The 17,770-nt window shown below is 41.2% G+C and overlaps 1 protein-coding gene across 3 annotated transcripts in view; it reads left to right on the plus strand.

The window, feature by feature from the left end:
* Window positions 1-16,495, plus strand: part of bahcc1a (BAH domain and coiled-coil containing 1a) — a 58,235-nt gene extending 41,740 nt beyond the window's left edge. The window contains exons 11-28 of one of the 3 annotated variants that reach the window (XM_030735705.1): window positions 342-511; window positions 702-838; window positions 1,044-1,157; window positions 3,668-3,773; window positions 4,088-4,322; window positions 4,416-4,589; window positions 5,339-5,512; window positions 5,741-6,030; window positions 6,264-6,344; window positions 6,801-6,924; window positions 7,037-7,151; window positions 7,721-7,796; window positions 11,027-11,135; window positions 11,221-11,337; window positions 11,446-11,607; window positions 12,636-13,879; window positions 14,012-14,248; window positions 15,280-16,495. In XM_030735705.1, the coding sequence (XP_030591565.1) occupies window positions 342-511; window positions 702-838; window positions 1,044-1,157; window positions 3,668-3,773; window positions 4,088-4,322; window positions 4,416-4,589; window positions 5,339-5,512; window positions 5,741-6,030; window positions 6,264-6,344; window positions 6,801-6,924; window positions 7,037-7,151; window positions 7,721-7,796; window positions 11,027-11,135; window positions 11,221-11,337; window positions 11,446-11,607; window positions 12,636-13,879; window positions 14,012-14,248; window positions 15,280-15,489 (3,875 nt within the window). In that variant the 3' untranslated portion in view covers window positions 15,490-16,495. The remainder of the gene's footprint in view (window positions 1-341; window positions 512-701; window positions 839-1,043; window positions 1,158-3,667; window positions 3,774-4,087; window positions 4,323-4,415; window positions 4,590-5,338; window positions 5,513-5,740; window positions 6,031-6,263; window positions 6,345-6,800; window positions 6,925-7,036; window positions 7,152-7,720; window positions 7,797-11,026; window positions 11,136-11,220; window positions 11,338-11,445; window positions 11,608-12,635; window positions 13,880-14,011; window positions 14,249-15,279) is intronic. The other 2 variants (XM_030735707.1, XM_030735706.1) reach the window with 2 other exon arrangements.
* Window positions 16,496-17,770: the final 1,275 nt, after the last annotated feature.

A 17,770-nucleotide genomic window follows, 5' to 3' on the forward strand; every position in this document is an offset into this window, starting at 1 on the left:
TGCTATTCAGCTTGTAGCTCAGTCCATTAATGGCAGATAGACTAGTTGGTGTCATAAGCAGATAGGCTACATAGGAAAAGCTCAGTCCAGATGGTCGGTGAGATATCAGCATATGGCGAGTCCAAAATAATATGACCTCTGAAAAGATATGCTGCTGATTTTTCATACTGTCCTAATCTGTTCAAATTTCTGCAGGAGAAAAAAAAAAAAAATCTTTCTCCCTTTGACATGAGTTTCCGTTCATAAATGTTAAGCAAACAAGCTTCATCTGCTGTGATGTTTCTGAATTAAAAATGTATAGATGCAATATGAACCTTTTTTTTCCCCCCTTCTTTAAACAGAGGAGGAATTACTCATGTTTGACCTCCAAAGCCTTGCTACCCTGGCCACAGCCCGTGCACTGGAGCTGGGCTCAGAGGAAAGCAGCAGTGTGAGTTCAGAGCGACAATTCCCAGCCCGCAGGATCCTCAATTTACGTAGGAAATGCACCTGGACACCTCGCAATGAACCAGTAAGACTATAAAAGTGTGCCCTTCTTGATGTTCCAAAATAAAAAGTTCCCAGAGTTGGAATGATTTTTCATTCAAATAAATATGGAGTACCTAATGAAGTTGTACTTGAAATGTTTCTTGGTTGCTTTTAATGTTAAAAACAAAACAAAACAAAACAAAAACAGAGCACTAATTTTGTGCGTTCTTCAGGTGTGCCCAGCCAAAGTCAGCATGGAAACAATGGATGGTCCTGAGCTTGCAATGCGTGTGAAGTTGGCTGAGCTACAACGGCGCTATAAAGAGAAGCAAAAGGAGCTTGCCAAACTCCAGAGGAAGCATGATCATCAGTGAGTATGACGCTGTCCTCCTTTACCTCCTCTGATTTCCACTCAATCACTTCCAAAGTAGTAAAAACATAAACACATTTCATTCACTTCTAGTTTCAAAGTGGATTCCTTTCAGTGCTTTACAACCTTCCAAGTTTAGATATGTGTAGTATCTTAAAGTTGGGCTGCCTGCATGTGTGTTGTTTACATCTGCGTGTGCCAGCAGGAAGGAAGAAACACCTCGCAGCCCAGCACGGCGAGGACCGGGGCGGCCGAGGAAGCGGAAACCCACCCTCACCACAGGTCCAGTGTCCTCATCTGAGGGCCAAAGAAAAGTCAAGTGAGTATCAGTTAGCCCATCTCCACTAGCTGGCTGTAGTCCAGTCATGCATGGTCTCTGGAGCATGATAAGCCCCTCTGTATCACTGCCATACAGGCACTGCCTCTCATTGGCATAAGCAGGAAATGGGAGAACCGCTGAACTATTCTAGGAAGTCAACTTGAACCTCTTCTAATCTAATCAACACTGGTGTTAATTGCATAACAGGGTAGTCTGTGTCAGCTGTGTTTTAGTCTGCTAGTACAGAATATTCATTCACACTTAATATATATATATGAATAAAGATTCACCTTAAATTTACGGGGCTGAAGTGCGTGTGTGTGGGTGTGTGACAGAGACTCCGAGCCATAAAAGTTAAGCTGACATTTTGAGTTTTCAGACAATGCTCATGTAGGTGAAAATGAAAAAAGGAAAAAGGAAAAGTTCATGGAGATGAACAGGAAAATTAAACTAAAGGAGGTGTAGTCAGTGTCAGCTTTTGTGAAAACACTGATACCACTCCTGTTCGGAAATTGTGGTGGGGTGCAAAGCTTTGAGGGAATCAAAGTTTGCTGTCAGGCTTCAGTTATCCTTGTCATCTGGGCTTGGAAAGTCTTCAGGCACTAAATGTTACCTAGCAGCATTCCCTTTCTGTCAATCTTCTTCCTTCTTTCCCCACTTTGGTTTCTGGACAACTGTCCACAGTGTTCCCAGCTGCCCCTTTGCAATGTCACCACCGCTCTCCTTTCACCCCTGTTCCCCTGCCCCCTCACCAGGCCTGTGCTGATCGGACACTAATGCTGAGTGACAGTGGCACCCAAATATAAGGCCTGGGCCCTAAAGTGAAGTGCGGTGGAGGGAAGGTGGGAGCCGATATGGGGTTACAGTCTCACAGTAGAGTAAACTGAAGTCTGTCTCTTTGTTGTATTTGAACTTGAACCACAGCTGAGACACTTATTTTTCTTAAAGGCTCCCAGGGTGTACACCCTTTTGTTTGTGATACGAGTGTGTGCAGTGCACAAGAGAATGACGTGATGCTTCTGAATGAGAAACAAGCAAGCAGGCCGAGGACTGTTTAGCCCCATGTAGCGTTACATGGCAGGGTTCTATGAAAGGATGTCCTGCACCTGCCAGTCATGCCACTACAAGACGCTGATGCTTTTGTCCTGATGGGGGTCAGTGGGTCAGTGGGTAGTAACCCAGCCTTTTTGGTATCTTGTGGCAGTGTTTGAGTGAGAGATACATTCAAACCTCCCAGTCAAACCTTCCAACTTGCAAATTTTATGCATCTATTTATTTAGAGATGGATGCAGCAGTGTGCTTATGAGCATTTAAGCAGACATTGTTTGTTTTGGTGCCTTCTTATGTTATTCCTGTGGGTAGAGCATTGGGGTCCTTTGTGGTGCTGCTTTGATTTAAGGAGGGTATGCTAGAGAGAACTGCTGCTTGTCAGTAAACCCCACTAATCAATTCTGTTTAATTAGTCACTGTACACTCAGCCCCACCAGCCCCCCCCACAGATGGGAGGGACTTTGTCACATCGTGTTTGTCAGCAGCGGGAGGCAAGCTGTAGCGGGATCTGCCTCACGGGGACAACTCACACTTCACTGGCACCTCTGTCACTCTCCTGTCAGTCAGTGGGCAGACAGTCCCACTGCCTGACAATCGCTTTCATTCTTCTCATGTGTTGCAGGTGCATGCTGAAAGACCCTGATTATGAGATTTACACACAATCAGCACCTACATACACTCTCTGAATTCACATGCCGCTGATGACACCTAAACAAAAAAAGCGCACGTGCATTTGATTTCAATGTGGTGGTGGTTGTTTGGTTTCAGGACTGTTCGTGCAACAATACGGAAACAGAACAAATATGCAGTACTTTATTTATCTACTTCAGATTTAATCGTTGCTTACTTTGTAAATGGAATGGTTTGCTAGGCTGTATGCATCCTAGGAGAGAGGAAGTTAATCTTTTGTTTGAGCATGGTCTGGCTCATGTCGGTGTGGTCTATGGGCAGTCTTCCAGAGGGAAATTCAAGGGCATTTGGAGTGGTTGGCCTGTGATGCTGCTCAGCGTAGGGAAAAGAGTGTGCCACAGTGATATGAAAATGCGACTAGAGAGCTATGAAATTCACTGAATACAATATGGCTGCACACAAATTCCAGTGCTTTCCAACCATTCACGGTATTCTTCAAAGCTATGCAGTCCTTCACGGGACAAACATTCTCCCTAGTTGAAGTATTAATGCTTCTAATACCAAACTGCCCTCAAACAATCCCAGGTTTCTTGTTAGACTTTTAGACTTTAATCTTTAAGTGAGTGTCTCAGACACTGGGCTCTTTTTGTCCTTTTTTGTCATTCTACTCATCAGACAGAAAAGGAAACGTTACCAGATCCCACAGAGAAGTGACTCAACTATGTTTTCCCACTGTGATGATATACCCCCTCTTTTTCTTTCAAATCACCACCACTCATTTCTAATGAATGCTTCTTCCTTTTTTTTTTTTTTTTTTTTTTGACTCGCAGGTCGATGGGGGGGTGCTTGCCTGAGGACCTTGGAGGGGGTGGAGACAACCAGCGAAGGAAGAAGAGGCTGTCCAGTCGAGGCTTTGAGCGACTCAGCAGCACACAGGTCAGGGTCCCTTCATCCTCCTCCCTTCTTTCCTGCATACAGCTAGAAATGAAAGAGGCCCCTCTTTGTTTCCTTGCATTTGATATGTTCCTTGTTGTACATTATATATTATTAGGTGCAACCCTCAGGAGTTAAATCCTCTGCTCTCCATATTAATGACTCTTTTTATTATTAGGGCTTCTCCCATTGCTTTTTCTTCTCTATACTTGATAAAAATAAAGGCTCGTTTCCTCTGACATTATGATGCTTTTGTTGCTGCTGTAACCAGGAGTGTAACTAGCGTTCACCAGCTCTGACATCTCTCTCTGTTGCAGCAGGTGAAAGCACAGGGCTGCAGAAAAAGCAGTCTACACAGCGTGCTCAACTCCAAGCTGTCTGGAGATGTGGCTCAGCTCAAACAAAAGGCCCAGGTTAAAAAGACTCTCTCAGGGACAGGCTCGAGGGACAAAGAAATTTCACTCTGCAACTCCAACCTTAAGCACGGACACAGAAGCCAGGGCACAAGCAAAGCAGACTCCAGGCGAGATTCTGGGGGACAAAGTGATACAGGTAGATAGTGGCAATCATTACAATGAAAGGGTCTCCACCTTCAACAATTAACCTTAGAGTTAACCAGTGATTTATTTTGTAAAACTTTCTTAGCAGCCAGTGGGGACAGTGTCCACCAAGAGAGCTGGACTGGACTGGTGCGCTGTGGACGGAAAAGGGGATTGACCACGCTGAGCCAGCCCAGGACAAAGGTTCACCGTGGCCAAAGACACGAAGCAATGGAGGAGGAAGAGAGCTCACCTGCAGAGAGTGACTCCTCTGATCAAGGTGAGGCAGTGAATACTGAACCTGGATACACACTGATAGGTATTCACACAGGTTCTCACTTTTGCAAAGTAAAGTAACAAAGTGAGCTGCAGATATCTAAATGGGTAGCTATGAAAATGTGACAGGAGTTTCTTGGTAGCTGAATGGACCTACAATTCTACAAATAAATACATACATATAACGTGAATAATAAAATCTAAACCTTGACATGCTATACTGCCTTTTGCTAATTTCTAAATAACTTCAAAACCAATCAGAGGTGAGTGAAGACAGATCGCGATGAATGTCTTGGCTGAGGTGTACATCGATATTCAACACCTCAGCGATCAGTTCTGTTGGCTGGTCTGGGCTGGACAGAGAGAGACACAGCTGTGGACACCTGGCTGTGAGAGATTTTCACACCCCTGGAGACCAGCAGACTGGGTCAAAGAGCCACTGCGAAAAAACAAAAAGGCAGCAGCAAACACAAAAAACTCCCTCATACTCTCCCTCTCTAGCATACACACTCGCACTAACATGTGGGTTCACACCAGGAAATACCACTGAGGCAAAGCAGTTCATATATCTTTCCTATGAACTGTTAAACTATTTACTTTAATACTAATGAAGTGCCCGTGGATTGATTGGGGGTGAGTTTAAGAACTTTACTGGTTGGTAATGACTTGGGGAGATGGATTTGATAAGCTATGCGAGTTTAAAAAAAAAAAATGCCCCTGCTGAGTATATGCTGTATTGTTTCCTTCCACTAGAAGATGAAGAAGAGGAAGGCAGTTGTGATACTGATGAAATTCAAGATTACAGAGCCCAACCCTTTAGAGATATCACACTGAGCTCCTCCATGATTGGTCCTAGTCCATCATCTGTTGTAAAACTGGAGGCAAACCAGAAAGCCCGGAACAAAAAACAGAGACAGGAGCTTTATGGTAAGACTTTCAATTCAATTCAGTTTTATTTTTACAGCGCCAAATTACAACAAACAGTTGCCTCAAGGCACTTTATATTGTAAGGTACAGACCATACAATAATTACTAAGACTGTCCTTTGAAAATAATTGATAAGTTAACAATAAGTTAGCATCTGTTTTACACGTGTCCTCCTTTTTTCCTCTTTCTAGCTTAGTCTAAATCTGTTTCTGTAATTGAACCAAACAGGATCACACAGTCTGTCTGGTGCAGAGGGGGAAGTCAAAGTCAGGAAGAAACCCAACTGTAGGTTGGGCATGGTTACAGCAGTTAAAAATCACCAAGACCACCAAGATCGACAGACCGAAGTAGCTAGAAAGACATGTGGGCCCAGGTCTAAGGAACCTCGGTGGGGCAGTCTTGGGACCAGAGGCAACCGCTACAGGAGGAGCATGGGGCTAGCTACCTTCCCCACCACCAGTGAGAGGCTAAAGCGGGCAACCCGCAAGAGCACCATGTTGAGAGGAGCAATCAATAAGGTAAATATTTCAAATAGACATTCCAATGAACCAATTTATGGAACCACCTATACTTAAAATATGACACAACAAAACTGAAGTCCAGTATGTTTCTTCAAATTTATAATTAATAGTCTCCAGTCACAATTTTGTGATCATTTATGTCCAAACTTTGCGTCCGCTATATCTTCATCTGTCCTTCCTGTGGCAACAACTTGACATTCATCTTACCATTCTCATGTTCACTTTAACAGAGGAGAAGTTGCTGGCCAATCGGGGCCTCGTCTCTGCAGAGTGAGGAGGGAAGCAGGGGACAAAGGAGCAAAGACCAACAGGTACTAGTAATGGTCAATTCCAAGCCCTGGTTTGAGAGCCACGTGCAAACCGAATCCAGCCAGAAGCTTTCATACATTTTGCTAACAATTCTGGTGATTTCTTGCTTTCCAACACTTGTCACTATAAGGACAGTTTCTGTAGAACTATTATATTATAAGTATTCAGTGTGTTTTACATATCTCAGCCTCCTGCTGAGTAATCTCTGTGGCCAAGATGATGTGTGTGTGTGTGGGTGGAGGGGCTCACACTTCTGTACTGTGAGAGAGTGAAAAAAGTAGTAAAATGACTACAGATAGGTAATGGTACAGGTTTTATGAAGTCCCCTGTGATTAACTGCTAGTTTGAGAAGCATGCTAAACAATGTCTTATCACACTTTCTATTTCCACATATATTATTTATCCGCCTTCGCAGTCATTTATGCTTCCTTTGATCCCTTCTGATATATTCTGTACAGCCAAAGGGACGAGCAGTGAGTCGTCTGTTGGAGAGCTTTGCTGCTGATGAGGGCTTTCAGATGGATGGCAGCAGCTTCTCAGAAGAAGAGGAGCACAGCAGCCATTCACACAAAAACCTTGAAGGTCTGAGATAATATTTGTATAATAGTGTTTAAGCAGCAGTTTGCATTAGTGAAGGTAAAAATAAAATCAATAAATTCAACCAAGATACATTGTTTGCTCTTTTTTTATGCAGTTCCTAACTGTGTCCTGACCAAAGAACTGTTAACGGATGGCCTGAAGGTGCTGATTTCCAAGGAGGATGAGCTTTTATACGCTGCCAGGGTCCACACTCTGGAGCTCCCAGACATGTAAGTGAATAGTCACTGTTTTTTTTTTGTTTTTTGTTTTAAATCCACTGTCCTTTGTTTGTTTTTTGTTTTTTTTATGTTGGCCTTAATCTAACCCAAGGATTTTTATTAATGTGAAATGCGTGTTTACATGCTCACACCTTTGCCTGACCTTTTGGTCAGTGGTAAAATGAAGTAAACCTTGTGTTAAGCAGCATTTCTATGCAGAAGCTGAGTTTCGGCTAAAGGCGGTGGAAAATCGAGTAGGCTAATACATCCTTTTAAATATATCTTGCAAACAAGGTTTATAGCTGTCAGCTGATAGTAAAAAGAGGGATTTTGCATGACTGGAACACAAGTTATCATCTGTAATTTTTACCTCCCATCATGTCTCTTCTTGCTTGGATAACAAACTCAGCATTATTCCATACCAAGCTTTGAGTATCAATACCATTCCTCTGGTGCAGGCAGCAAAGAGATGCTATAACAACAGCAGAGTGGGAGTAACATATGACATGGGAGCCAGGCAAGCATAATACAAGCGTCTGAAAATAGCTTCATCTTTTTTCTCTCTGCTGTGCTTTCCCTAGCTTTAGTGTTGTTGTTGATGGTGAAAGAGGAAACCGCCCGAGAATCTATTCATTGGAGCAACTGCTACAGGAAGCTGTAAGTTCACCTTGTTGCACTCTTTGTTAAAAGAGAGCCACGTCTCATCTTTGGCCACAACAATATATTCTTTCTTTGTACTATTTTCCTTTGCCTTCAAGCCTTTCTTTGGCTCTTTTAGTCATTTCGCTTTCTGTCTTTCAACTTCCCCTATTTTCTCTCAGGGTCATTCAGAGCATTAAACTTAAGTGAATATGAACAGATGGGCGGGATCTTTAGGTTTATGTGTGTGAGTATCTGTGAATGTCTGTTAAACTAAGCTCTTTGTGTGGGTTGGATAATCCCACCAAAACCAGGAAGCATTCATGATTTGGAGATTAAATGGGACATGATGCGTACATTACATCCCCTTTGCTGCCAAAATAAGAGCTGTTTAAAGGCTCAAATTAATGACACTGTATATGTATGAAAACCTGTTGTGATGCAAAAGTGGAGTTATAAAGCTATTATAATATTGCTATTTAGTTTAACTGCTCCTATACCTTTGGTGGTTCTTTACCAGGTCTGTATTCACAATAGCATCATACTGTTTACTGCAGTGGGGCAAATTTGTTCATGCTGGTCTCTATGCACTAATAACAACTGGGTCACCCAAAGCAGAGCTGTCATACCCACATCTTCTACAACAGTTTTCATTATTGCCAAACAGGGCACAGGACATTATGTTTGCACAAAATAGATATTCCAAAGATGAGGAGCCCTAAGCAGAGTTTAACTGGCACGATTGTGCTTTGGATCGTTCTCTTTTGCTGTCTTTCTAAGCAGAAGCTGTTAAGAAGTCACTAACTTTGCAGTGACTTCATCTTAAATGGGTTTGTTCTCATAGTTCACAAAAAGTTATAAAGGACAAAGTGGTGATTTTTTTTTTTTTTATTAATTTTTTAAAACTAAATGCAACTAAATTACCCAATGGTTATGGGCACATGCGGCATGTGTACATTTTCACCTTAAAACTCCCGACTTTAGATGAAAATGTGACCTTACATCCCAAAAACTAGTACATGCCCATGCTCCAGTACTGCCTGACCTGTTCGTGCAGTTGTCTGTGAAATTAAAAATGATGCATTGCTTTTATAAACGAGTTGTAGGTGACTGAAATGGGGGGGGGTCATTTTAGCCCATTGGTTAGGTGGTTGCTAGGCAACATTATGGTGTTACTGTATCTAATGTTTAATTCAGCTTTTGTGTATAGAAATGAGATGTTACAGTTGTGAAATTAAAATAAGATGCTTTCATAAGGTCTTATGTCATTTGCACCTGCTGCTAGGTGGTTGCTAGGCAACGTGATGCATCATAATATCTGGGATAGATAAGAGTCTTCAGCGGCCTAAGATATACTTGTGTGCCAAGTTGGGCTGCTTTAACTCTGATTGTGTAGGAAGAGTTTGAGGACAAAGAAACAAACACACACACAGACAGAGATTTTGTTTATTATATTTTGTGTATTTTATGTTTTTGTATTTTTTTTTTTCGAGGAACCATTTTTTTAAAATTTATTTAACTGAAAGCACTTTGGTTTGAAGTGTGCTATATAAATAAAATTTACTTACTACTATATTAAGATGACTTTTTTCTCCACTCTGGAAACACAAGCTTAAAGTTGAAATACCTTTCTGCCTATTTAGATTGTGTAGGTGTGAGATGGCCAGTTTTGGAGTTACTTGTTGTAAAGATGTCTACCTTCTCTTTGATATAATGGAACCAGAATGCATTTGGCCTCATGGTGCTCAATAAACAAACAAACAAACAAACAAAAAAATCAATGAATAAATGAATTAACAAAAAAAAAAAAAGAGAAAAAAGAAAAACACAGCAGCAATATCTTGTTCCAGAAATCATGACCTAGTTACTTAGAATAAATAAATTAAATAAAAACAAGAGCACTGCTGAGCGGGTGCCAACACTTTGCTGTTTTGGTTTCATAATGGGATTTGGGGGGTGGGTGTCAAAGTCCTCTTATAGTAAAATCAGTGAACAGGTGTGTAAAGTTTGATGGGTCTAGCTTGAATAATAAGCATCCATGGTGTAAATGTGAAGATCGTTGCTGAGATTGTTTGAGTTATCGCGTTCACAAGATTTTCAAAAAACTTGACCTCCGACTTTTACCCTTAGGTCAAGGTTGCCAAGGCTTGATTTTTAAGAGCTGCATTAACGGTGTGAATTTGAACATCCTGGAATTCTGGAGTTATGATCAATGTTAAAGTTTTTGTGGAACTTGACATCTGACCTTTACCCGAGGTGGCCAAAATTCAAAGTAGCTGCATCTATGGTGTGAATTTGAACATGCTAGGTCACATCCTTCTCGTGTTATCGCCTTCACAAGATTTCTGAAAAACTTGACCTCTGTCCCTTAGGTCAAGGCTGCTGAGATTTGCTAAAGATTTTTAGTAGATGCATCTATGGTGTGAATTTGAACATGCTAGGTCACATCTTTCTCGAGTTATAGCCAACGTTAAAGTTTTTGTGGAACAGGCGCAGCTGACGTCAAGGTTATGACAACGTCTCAACTTTTTCTTCGAAGCAGGCGAGCTAATAAATCCACAAACCTATCTGTGAGCAGATCAGTTTCTTCTTTTATTTTCCTTCCTCCACAAAGCCTTCTCATGGTGCCATTTTCTAACTTTCCTGGCAGTTCTATACCAAGTCGTTCTGGCAACACTGCTCTTATCTAAACACTCATCACACAGCAGCTGGTTCTAATTATGCCATACTTCCACTTTAGTGTCTTTAGATTTGTCCAAAAGCCATTCATTTGACTCTGACAGCAATACCCTGATACCCCCCCAAAACCCCTGACAGACACATACACACACACACATGCACACACTTACATCCACACCTCATCAGTCAAAGGGTCCCTTGCCATGGCAACAGTAAATGAAAGCAACCTGAAAGAGTCCCCAGTGAGTGGCGGATGCTGGGGCTGCCTGCATTGTTGGAGGGAGGATCTGGCAACCTGCAATCACAAGCCCTCTATTCAGGCCCTCTTTAGTATTACTCAGCAAGTCAGGATTTACTGCATCATGGCTTCCGTTCTTTTCAGCCCTGACTGGCACATTGGCATGAGATAAGTGCCGCTTGGAAACGTGGCACAGTGGCTGCCCAAGCACAATGCTCCATTGCTCTCACACTGTTTGTATGTGTGTGCTAGTGTGTGTATGCAAGCATGTCTGTGTGTGCATTGTGTGGAACCTGTAATGAATCTTAATTATGTTTTGGTCTGACTCCAGGTCCTGGATATACGTCCAGAGTCGGAGGCTGTGCTCAATGAAGGAACCAGAGTGTGCGCTTACTGGAGTGAACGCTCCCGCTGCTTATACCCAGGCTATGTCCGCAGAGGTGAGACATCAGTTACATACTAAACTGTATACATATACAGGCCCTTTTTATTACAGCTGACAAAGTGAATTTTTGCCACTTGCAGGTGGTTCATCTGATGAGGGAAAGCAAGGCGGAGTGATGGTAGAGTTTGATGATGGAGATCGAGGCAAGATTTCACTCCCCAACATCCGCCTCCTGCCTCCTGGATACCAAATTCACTGTGGGTTCCTCCTCTCTGAGTAACATAGAATTTGACCTTGCGTGTTAGGGTGTGCGGTATGTTAACTGTTAACTAAATGCTGATAATTTTCTGCTTTTTGGCCTTTAGGCGGGGAGTCATCTCCTGCACTGTTGGTTCCCAGTGGCTCAACAGCGAAGAGAACTTCCAGTCTGGAGCAGGCCCCTATCAGTGAGAGACCTTCAGACAGACTGAGCACTATCAACACTGTAACCACCACGCAAAGTCTGACTGTTATTAAGAGAAGACCAGGTGAGCATTAACCCCTGAAACCATGGTTACCTCAAATGTTATGTTAAAATAAAGTTAAGTAAAGTTATGTTAAAATAAACAACAATGCCTTGTCTACGTGCTTGTTTTAACAAAGTATTTAAACTCCGAAGCTTAAGCTAAACATTTAAGACTAGAATGGCCAACATTTCAAACCCTGGATGAGGATTTGGGGTAAAACAGTGCACTGTTTATTTGCAGGTCAGAAGCGATTCAATGAACTCCATTTTGTTGGTACACGTTGGTTGTTCTTGACTGCGTCACTGCTTGGCAATGTTAGCGCACAGCCGAGATTCTTGGTCTGCTTCACATATTTATCTATCAGTTTCCTCTAGCTAGCTGTAGGTCATGATATAGCAGCCTTCATATCAAAATGTCTGCAAACAATACCTGCTGATAACCAGGCATGCTGTGATTGTTGAGCACACACTGATTTCTATAGAGGTCAGAATGATGGTTCTAGGTATAAAAGGTCTTTTTGTTTTGTTTTTTCCCTTTTTTCCTCACACACCCCAGAATTCACTATGTGATGATTAAATCCATTTTAGGGAAAGTCATGAAATAAGAAATAATAGGGTTTTGTTGAGATGCCTGGTTTTAAATGCCAAAGGAGTCAAAATTACCCTTTTGGCGGTTCGAATGTTAAAGGTAAAGATGTGTCTTATTTTCTCATGGCAAAACACTCTTGATTTAAACTAGAATTTTAAGAGTTCTTGACAAGAATTCAATACACAGTCTGCAATGCAATGCAATACAGCAACCTTGAAAAAAATAGTTTGTGAAATGTGTATTGTTCACCTTTGGTTCATGCTTAGAACTGCAATCATTTCAACAATGTATTCTTGTGTTTGTATTTAGTTATTTTTGGTGTCATTTTAGACATTTTATTGAAAGGTATTTCTTCTATATGAAAGGTATATCTAATATACAATATATACAAATATGACACCCGTGTGCTGTCCTTTGTGATGTATTGTTAGAACATGTGATATATTTTTCTTTCATTCTAGGGAGGCCAAAGGGCTCTGGGAAAAAACAAAAGCAACAGCAAATTGAGAATGCGAATAAAAGTCCTTCACCTTTCTTGGGTTGGAGCTCATTGGCTAACACCAGAAAGAGAACGTCGGATAATCTATTTCAGTTCAACGGGGCACCCAAGAGGACCTTGAAAGGAAAGGAGGATGACCTGTTCTCTTTGACTCACACCCAGCCACAGGCTTCCATCCCAACCAAAGGCCTTTTCAGCAGCAGCTCCTTTGAGGTGGATTCCTTTAGAAGCATTGCAAATGGTTACTCCTCATTCTGTACCCAGTCTACGGGTCCAGGTTCAGGTTTATCTTTGGGTTCCAGAAGTGGGCTGTATGGTGAAAAGCGCAAGCAAGATGAACTGGTTATGCCAAGGGGCAAAAAGTCTGGACAAGAGTTCCTCATTAAGTTAGATCATGAAGGAGTGACGTCCCCCAAGACAAAGAACAGCAAGGCTCTGCTGTTGCGAGGGGGATCTTCCAGTGTGAGTGGTCTGCCCAGGACAGAAGCATATTCTCATCCAGTCCTGCTGGTTAAAGACAACAAAAAGGGAGCCTCCAGGGTAGAACTTCTCTTGAAAGGGACCACACCTCAAAGAAAGCCCTCCCCTTCTCTGCGTTTGGGGGAATATGGTGACTTGGGCTTCAGCTCTCACAGAGAATGTCACAGCTCCTACTCTGATCTGGATGATGAAGAGGAAGAAGAAGAGGAAGAGAGGAGGAGGGCTGCACTGGCTGCAGCCTCAGGAGGACTAAGGACAGCTGGTCGCTTCCTTTCCCGTCTTTCTGTCTCCTCCTCTTCCTCTGGTTCTTCAAGCTCCTCCTCTTCAGGCTCTCTTTCAAGTTCCAGCTTGTGTTCATCTGAAAATGATTCCTCCTACAGCTCAGAGGATGAGGATAGTTCAACACTGATGCTGCAGAGTTGTCTATCCTCCCACCGGGGGCTCCTACAACCATCAGAACCCTCGACATCTTCAAGGCCTCGCCAGCACGCCTTTGTGGCCAAAGCTATGGCTGTTTCCAATGCCAAAGGTGCCCCCTCTAACCAGGTCTCCAACAGCAAGTCCTTGAAGAGGAAAGAATGTGCAGGCTCCATCTCTAAACCAACTAAGGATTTTGTGAAGAAACCTAGGATGCTTCCAGATGAGACAACATTTATTCCAAGGCCCAAGATGTCTGCATTCCTTGCAGGAAGACAAATGTGGAGGTGGTCAGGAAACCCTACACAGGTGAGAATAGTCTGACAGTTAGTTTAACTTTTCTCTTGCAATATTAGCTCAATTAGATTACAGTACTTGTCACTTGAGGTCAACAATCGTTATTATCAAAAGGGGTTGGTCAAAGTGTCTGGTTTTTCACAGAGGCGAGGACTTAAGGGCAAAGCCAGGAAGCTTTTCTATAAGGCCATTGTGCGAGGCAGAGAAACAGTGAAAGTGGGAGACTGTGCTGTGTTCCTCTCAGCTGGACGCCCGAACCTCCCATATGTGGGTCAAATTGAGAACTTCTGGGAATCGTGGACTTCTAGAATGGTAGTCAAAGTCAAATGGTTCTACCACCCTGAAGAGACAAAGCTAGGCAAAAGGCATCGAGACGGCAAGGTAAGTTGTGATGATATCCGGTATACAAGACCCCCTTCCTAGTTGGAGCTTTTTGTATATTTCTCTCACTTGTGTTTCCAATCATCAAACAAATGTTAATATTGGACAAAGATAAGTAAATATAAAATGCAGTTTTTAAATGATGATTTCACTTAGGTTTGGACAGCTTTTTTCACTTATCTGCCCTACATGAAATAGTAATTGCCTGGTTTTTGAGTATGAATGGTCTGATTAGGGCCAAACCGTCTCAACTAGATTTAAGTCTGGACTTTGACTCTTTGACTAGGCTACTCCACAACTTTAAATTAGTTTTGTTTTTGTTTTGTCTTTTGAGCAGTGGTGGAATTGCTGGTGTGTTTCAGATCATTGTCCTGCTGCATAACCCAAGTAAGCTTGATCTTCAGGGCATGAACTGATTGCCGGAGATTCTCCTTCAGGATTTTCTGGTAGAGAGCAGAATTAATGGTTCCATCAATTATGGGAATTTTAAGTAACGGGATGCAAACCATCCAAAAAGTTGAGCTTTTGTCTCATCAGTCCACAGAATATTTTCCCAAGAGTCTTAGGGATTATCAAGATGTTTTTGGCAAATGTGAGACGATCCTTTGTATTCTTATTGGTTAGCAGTGGTTTTTGCCATGGAACTCTCCCATGGACGCCATTGTTACCCAATCTCTTTTTTAATTGCTGAATCATTAATACTGACCTTGAAGCAAGTGAAGCCTGCAGTTCTTTGGATGTTGTAATGTATTCTTTTGTGACCTATTAGATAAAATCATCATTTAAAAAAATGTATTTTGTATTTGCTCAGGTTATCTTTGTGTAATAAAACTGGTTTGATCTGAAACATTTAAATGCCAGAAATTTGCAAAAAAAACAAAAAAAAACAAACAAGAAATCAGTAAGGAGGGGGATTTTTTTTCTTTTCACATCACTGTATTTGTAGCTACATTTGTGACTTTTCAAATTATTATTCACTTTTTTTTGCTTTATGCATTTTCTGGAACTAACCCTCTTTTATTCCTATCCAGCATGCCCTTTATCAGTCGTGTCATGAGGATGAGAATGATGTCCAGACAATCTCTCACAAGTGCCAGGTGGTGAGCAGGGAGGAGTATGAGTGTCTGACTCACAATCAGAAGCCGAACAGTACCTCCCCAGATCTGTACTACCTGGCTGGGACGTACGACCCAACCACAGGTCAGTTGGTCACTGCTGAAGGTGTTTCCATCATATGCTGATCCTCCGTGGGGACACATTACTGAAGAATTTCTTCAGAGGAAGAATATAAGGTCATGACTTCACCTATGCGACCATTCAGTCTTGCAGAATGGCAAATGCTACTTGGGTTTGCTTCAAGGACCCATGGAGAAGATGCCAGCAACAAAGCAGGACTGATTGAGATCACACACTGGAGTCTGTTGGTGTCTAACATTTGAGAATTGAGGGCATGAGCATAGCTGGTTGATCCAGTCATTAAGAATAGCAGAAAGTCTGTGACTTTCTGGACATAACAAAATTCAGTAAGTGGCGTTTCAACCATCTAACTGATCTCTTTTAAAAAGATCCTTTGACAGCTTCACAACTGCTTTTAAAAACTCATGCTTCCAGCTCCTATCAAAAGGAGAGCTAAGATTGCAGTTGACTGTACAAAGTAACTTTAGGCTCAAGAGTCATTGTGGACCAAGTCTTTAAAGGTAGCCTTACCTGAGTGAATGGAAACAAAAGTGAGGCATGGGGCTCGCCCTGAGCCTCTTCATTCCAGGGAAGTTGAAAACATGTAAAAGGATGTAAAGTTGATGTCTGTAAATATTTTGAATTGTTCCTAATGAAGCCATACACTTCAGTACCTCTCACCTGTCTTAACTGTTCAGGTGTACATTGTACAGTTCAATTATTGTATTGTTGTCTGTTGTCTATATGTACATAAAAGCTATTTTATATAGGAGTTTATTATGTATATATGAAATGTACCTTTCCATGTTTGCAATTGATTTATTTTTATATGGGTCTAGAAAACATTACATTGTGGGTTTTTTTTTTTTTGTTGTTGTTTGTGTTTTTTTTTTGTTTGTTTTGTTTTTTTACTTAGGGAAGTCGAGATTGAAGATGTTAGTGTTGCACTGCATATACCCTGCTGAGAGAGACTGAAACAGAGCACAGACAAAGAAGGATTTAGCCCACAACAGGACAAGACTCACTTTCTAAGAGAAAGGTGTCATTCTGTTAAAAAAAAAAAAAAAAAAATTAGGTCAAGTGGCTTTTTGCGTAATTGTCTGTTATTTCACATTTTTGTTTGGCTATTTAAAAAAACAAAAACAAACAAACAAAAAAAAAAACACCTTTTTATTTATTTACCTCTCAGACGGTCATCATCACACAGCAGATCCGACTGGACTGCAGCCACGGGTCGAAAGTGATTTAAGATCAGTAATATGAGTGTAGCGTTATGGCACAATATTTGTGTGTGATGAGTGTCCTGACAATATAATCGTGTCCACACAAATAAATGTAAAACAATACTGGATCTATTAATGAAAATGTGTTAAATGTGCAATGCACTCATCAGTGCATAGTTTAGCATAATATGGCCTACAAAATACCAAAGTGTCTTTAATATCTTAATTTCTTTTATTTAAAATTTTAAGCACCTGTACTGAACACAAAAATCACTGGTAACTTATAGAATAATTGTCCTCCACTATGTGCAAATTTACTGGCTTTGCATTGTGACAATGGTTTCTTGCACATGTACCTGCAGTTTTGATTAGTACATAAATATGTACTAAAATACCACCTGGAGGTGGCACTATGAAGGTCAAGGTACTGCTAAGCAAAGAAGATGAGTACTGACAATTTGTTGAAATAAGTCCATTTTTAGTTTCATTAGCCATCTGTGTCTATTTTGTACAGCACACATACATACTCGATGCTAACTGTGAAGGACAATCAGATTCACAAAGCAATGGACATAGAGCAGGTTTACTCGATCTGGAAATTACTTAAGTTTATTTAATTTGTGCCAAGTACATTTTCTCTATTTTTGTCTTGTTTGATATGCAATCCTGAGTATTTTTTGCTCACAAAGTTTTATTTTGTTTGCCAACGTTTTATTTATTGTCAATGTTGCTGTTCATGCCAAGAGCGCTTTATGAGAATGTGACATTGTTTTTCTTGGTGTGATGTCGCATTTGCATTTCTTAAATAAAACTGGTCTTATAGAGGCCATCTAGTGAAAAAACAAATAAAAATAAAGCAACACTGGATTCTTCTCATCCAAAAACCTCTGTGAATTAATTCTGTTATTTTGGCTTTGTCCCATTCATTTTAATGTGCCTGCCATTTCCTGTCACCACACACTATATGGACTAGAAGTATGGGGGGGCACCTCTTAATCTTTGAATTCAGGTGTTTAAAAAAAAAAAAAAAAAAAAAAAAAAAGAAAAAGTAAACATGCAGCCTGCTTTTTGTGAAAGATCGAATTCAAAACTGAATTCAAACATAATAGGATGCTACTGTTGC

This window comes from Archocentrus centrarchus, chromosome 8 (assembly GCF_007364275.1).
Source record: "Archocentrus centrarchus isolate MPI-CPG fArcCen1 chromosome 8, fArcCen1, whole genome shotgun sequence".
Lineage (NCBI taxonomy): Eukaryota > Metazoa > Chordata > Actinopteri > Cichliformes > Cichlidae > Archocentrus > Archocentrus centrarchus.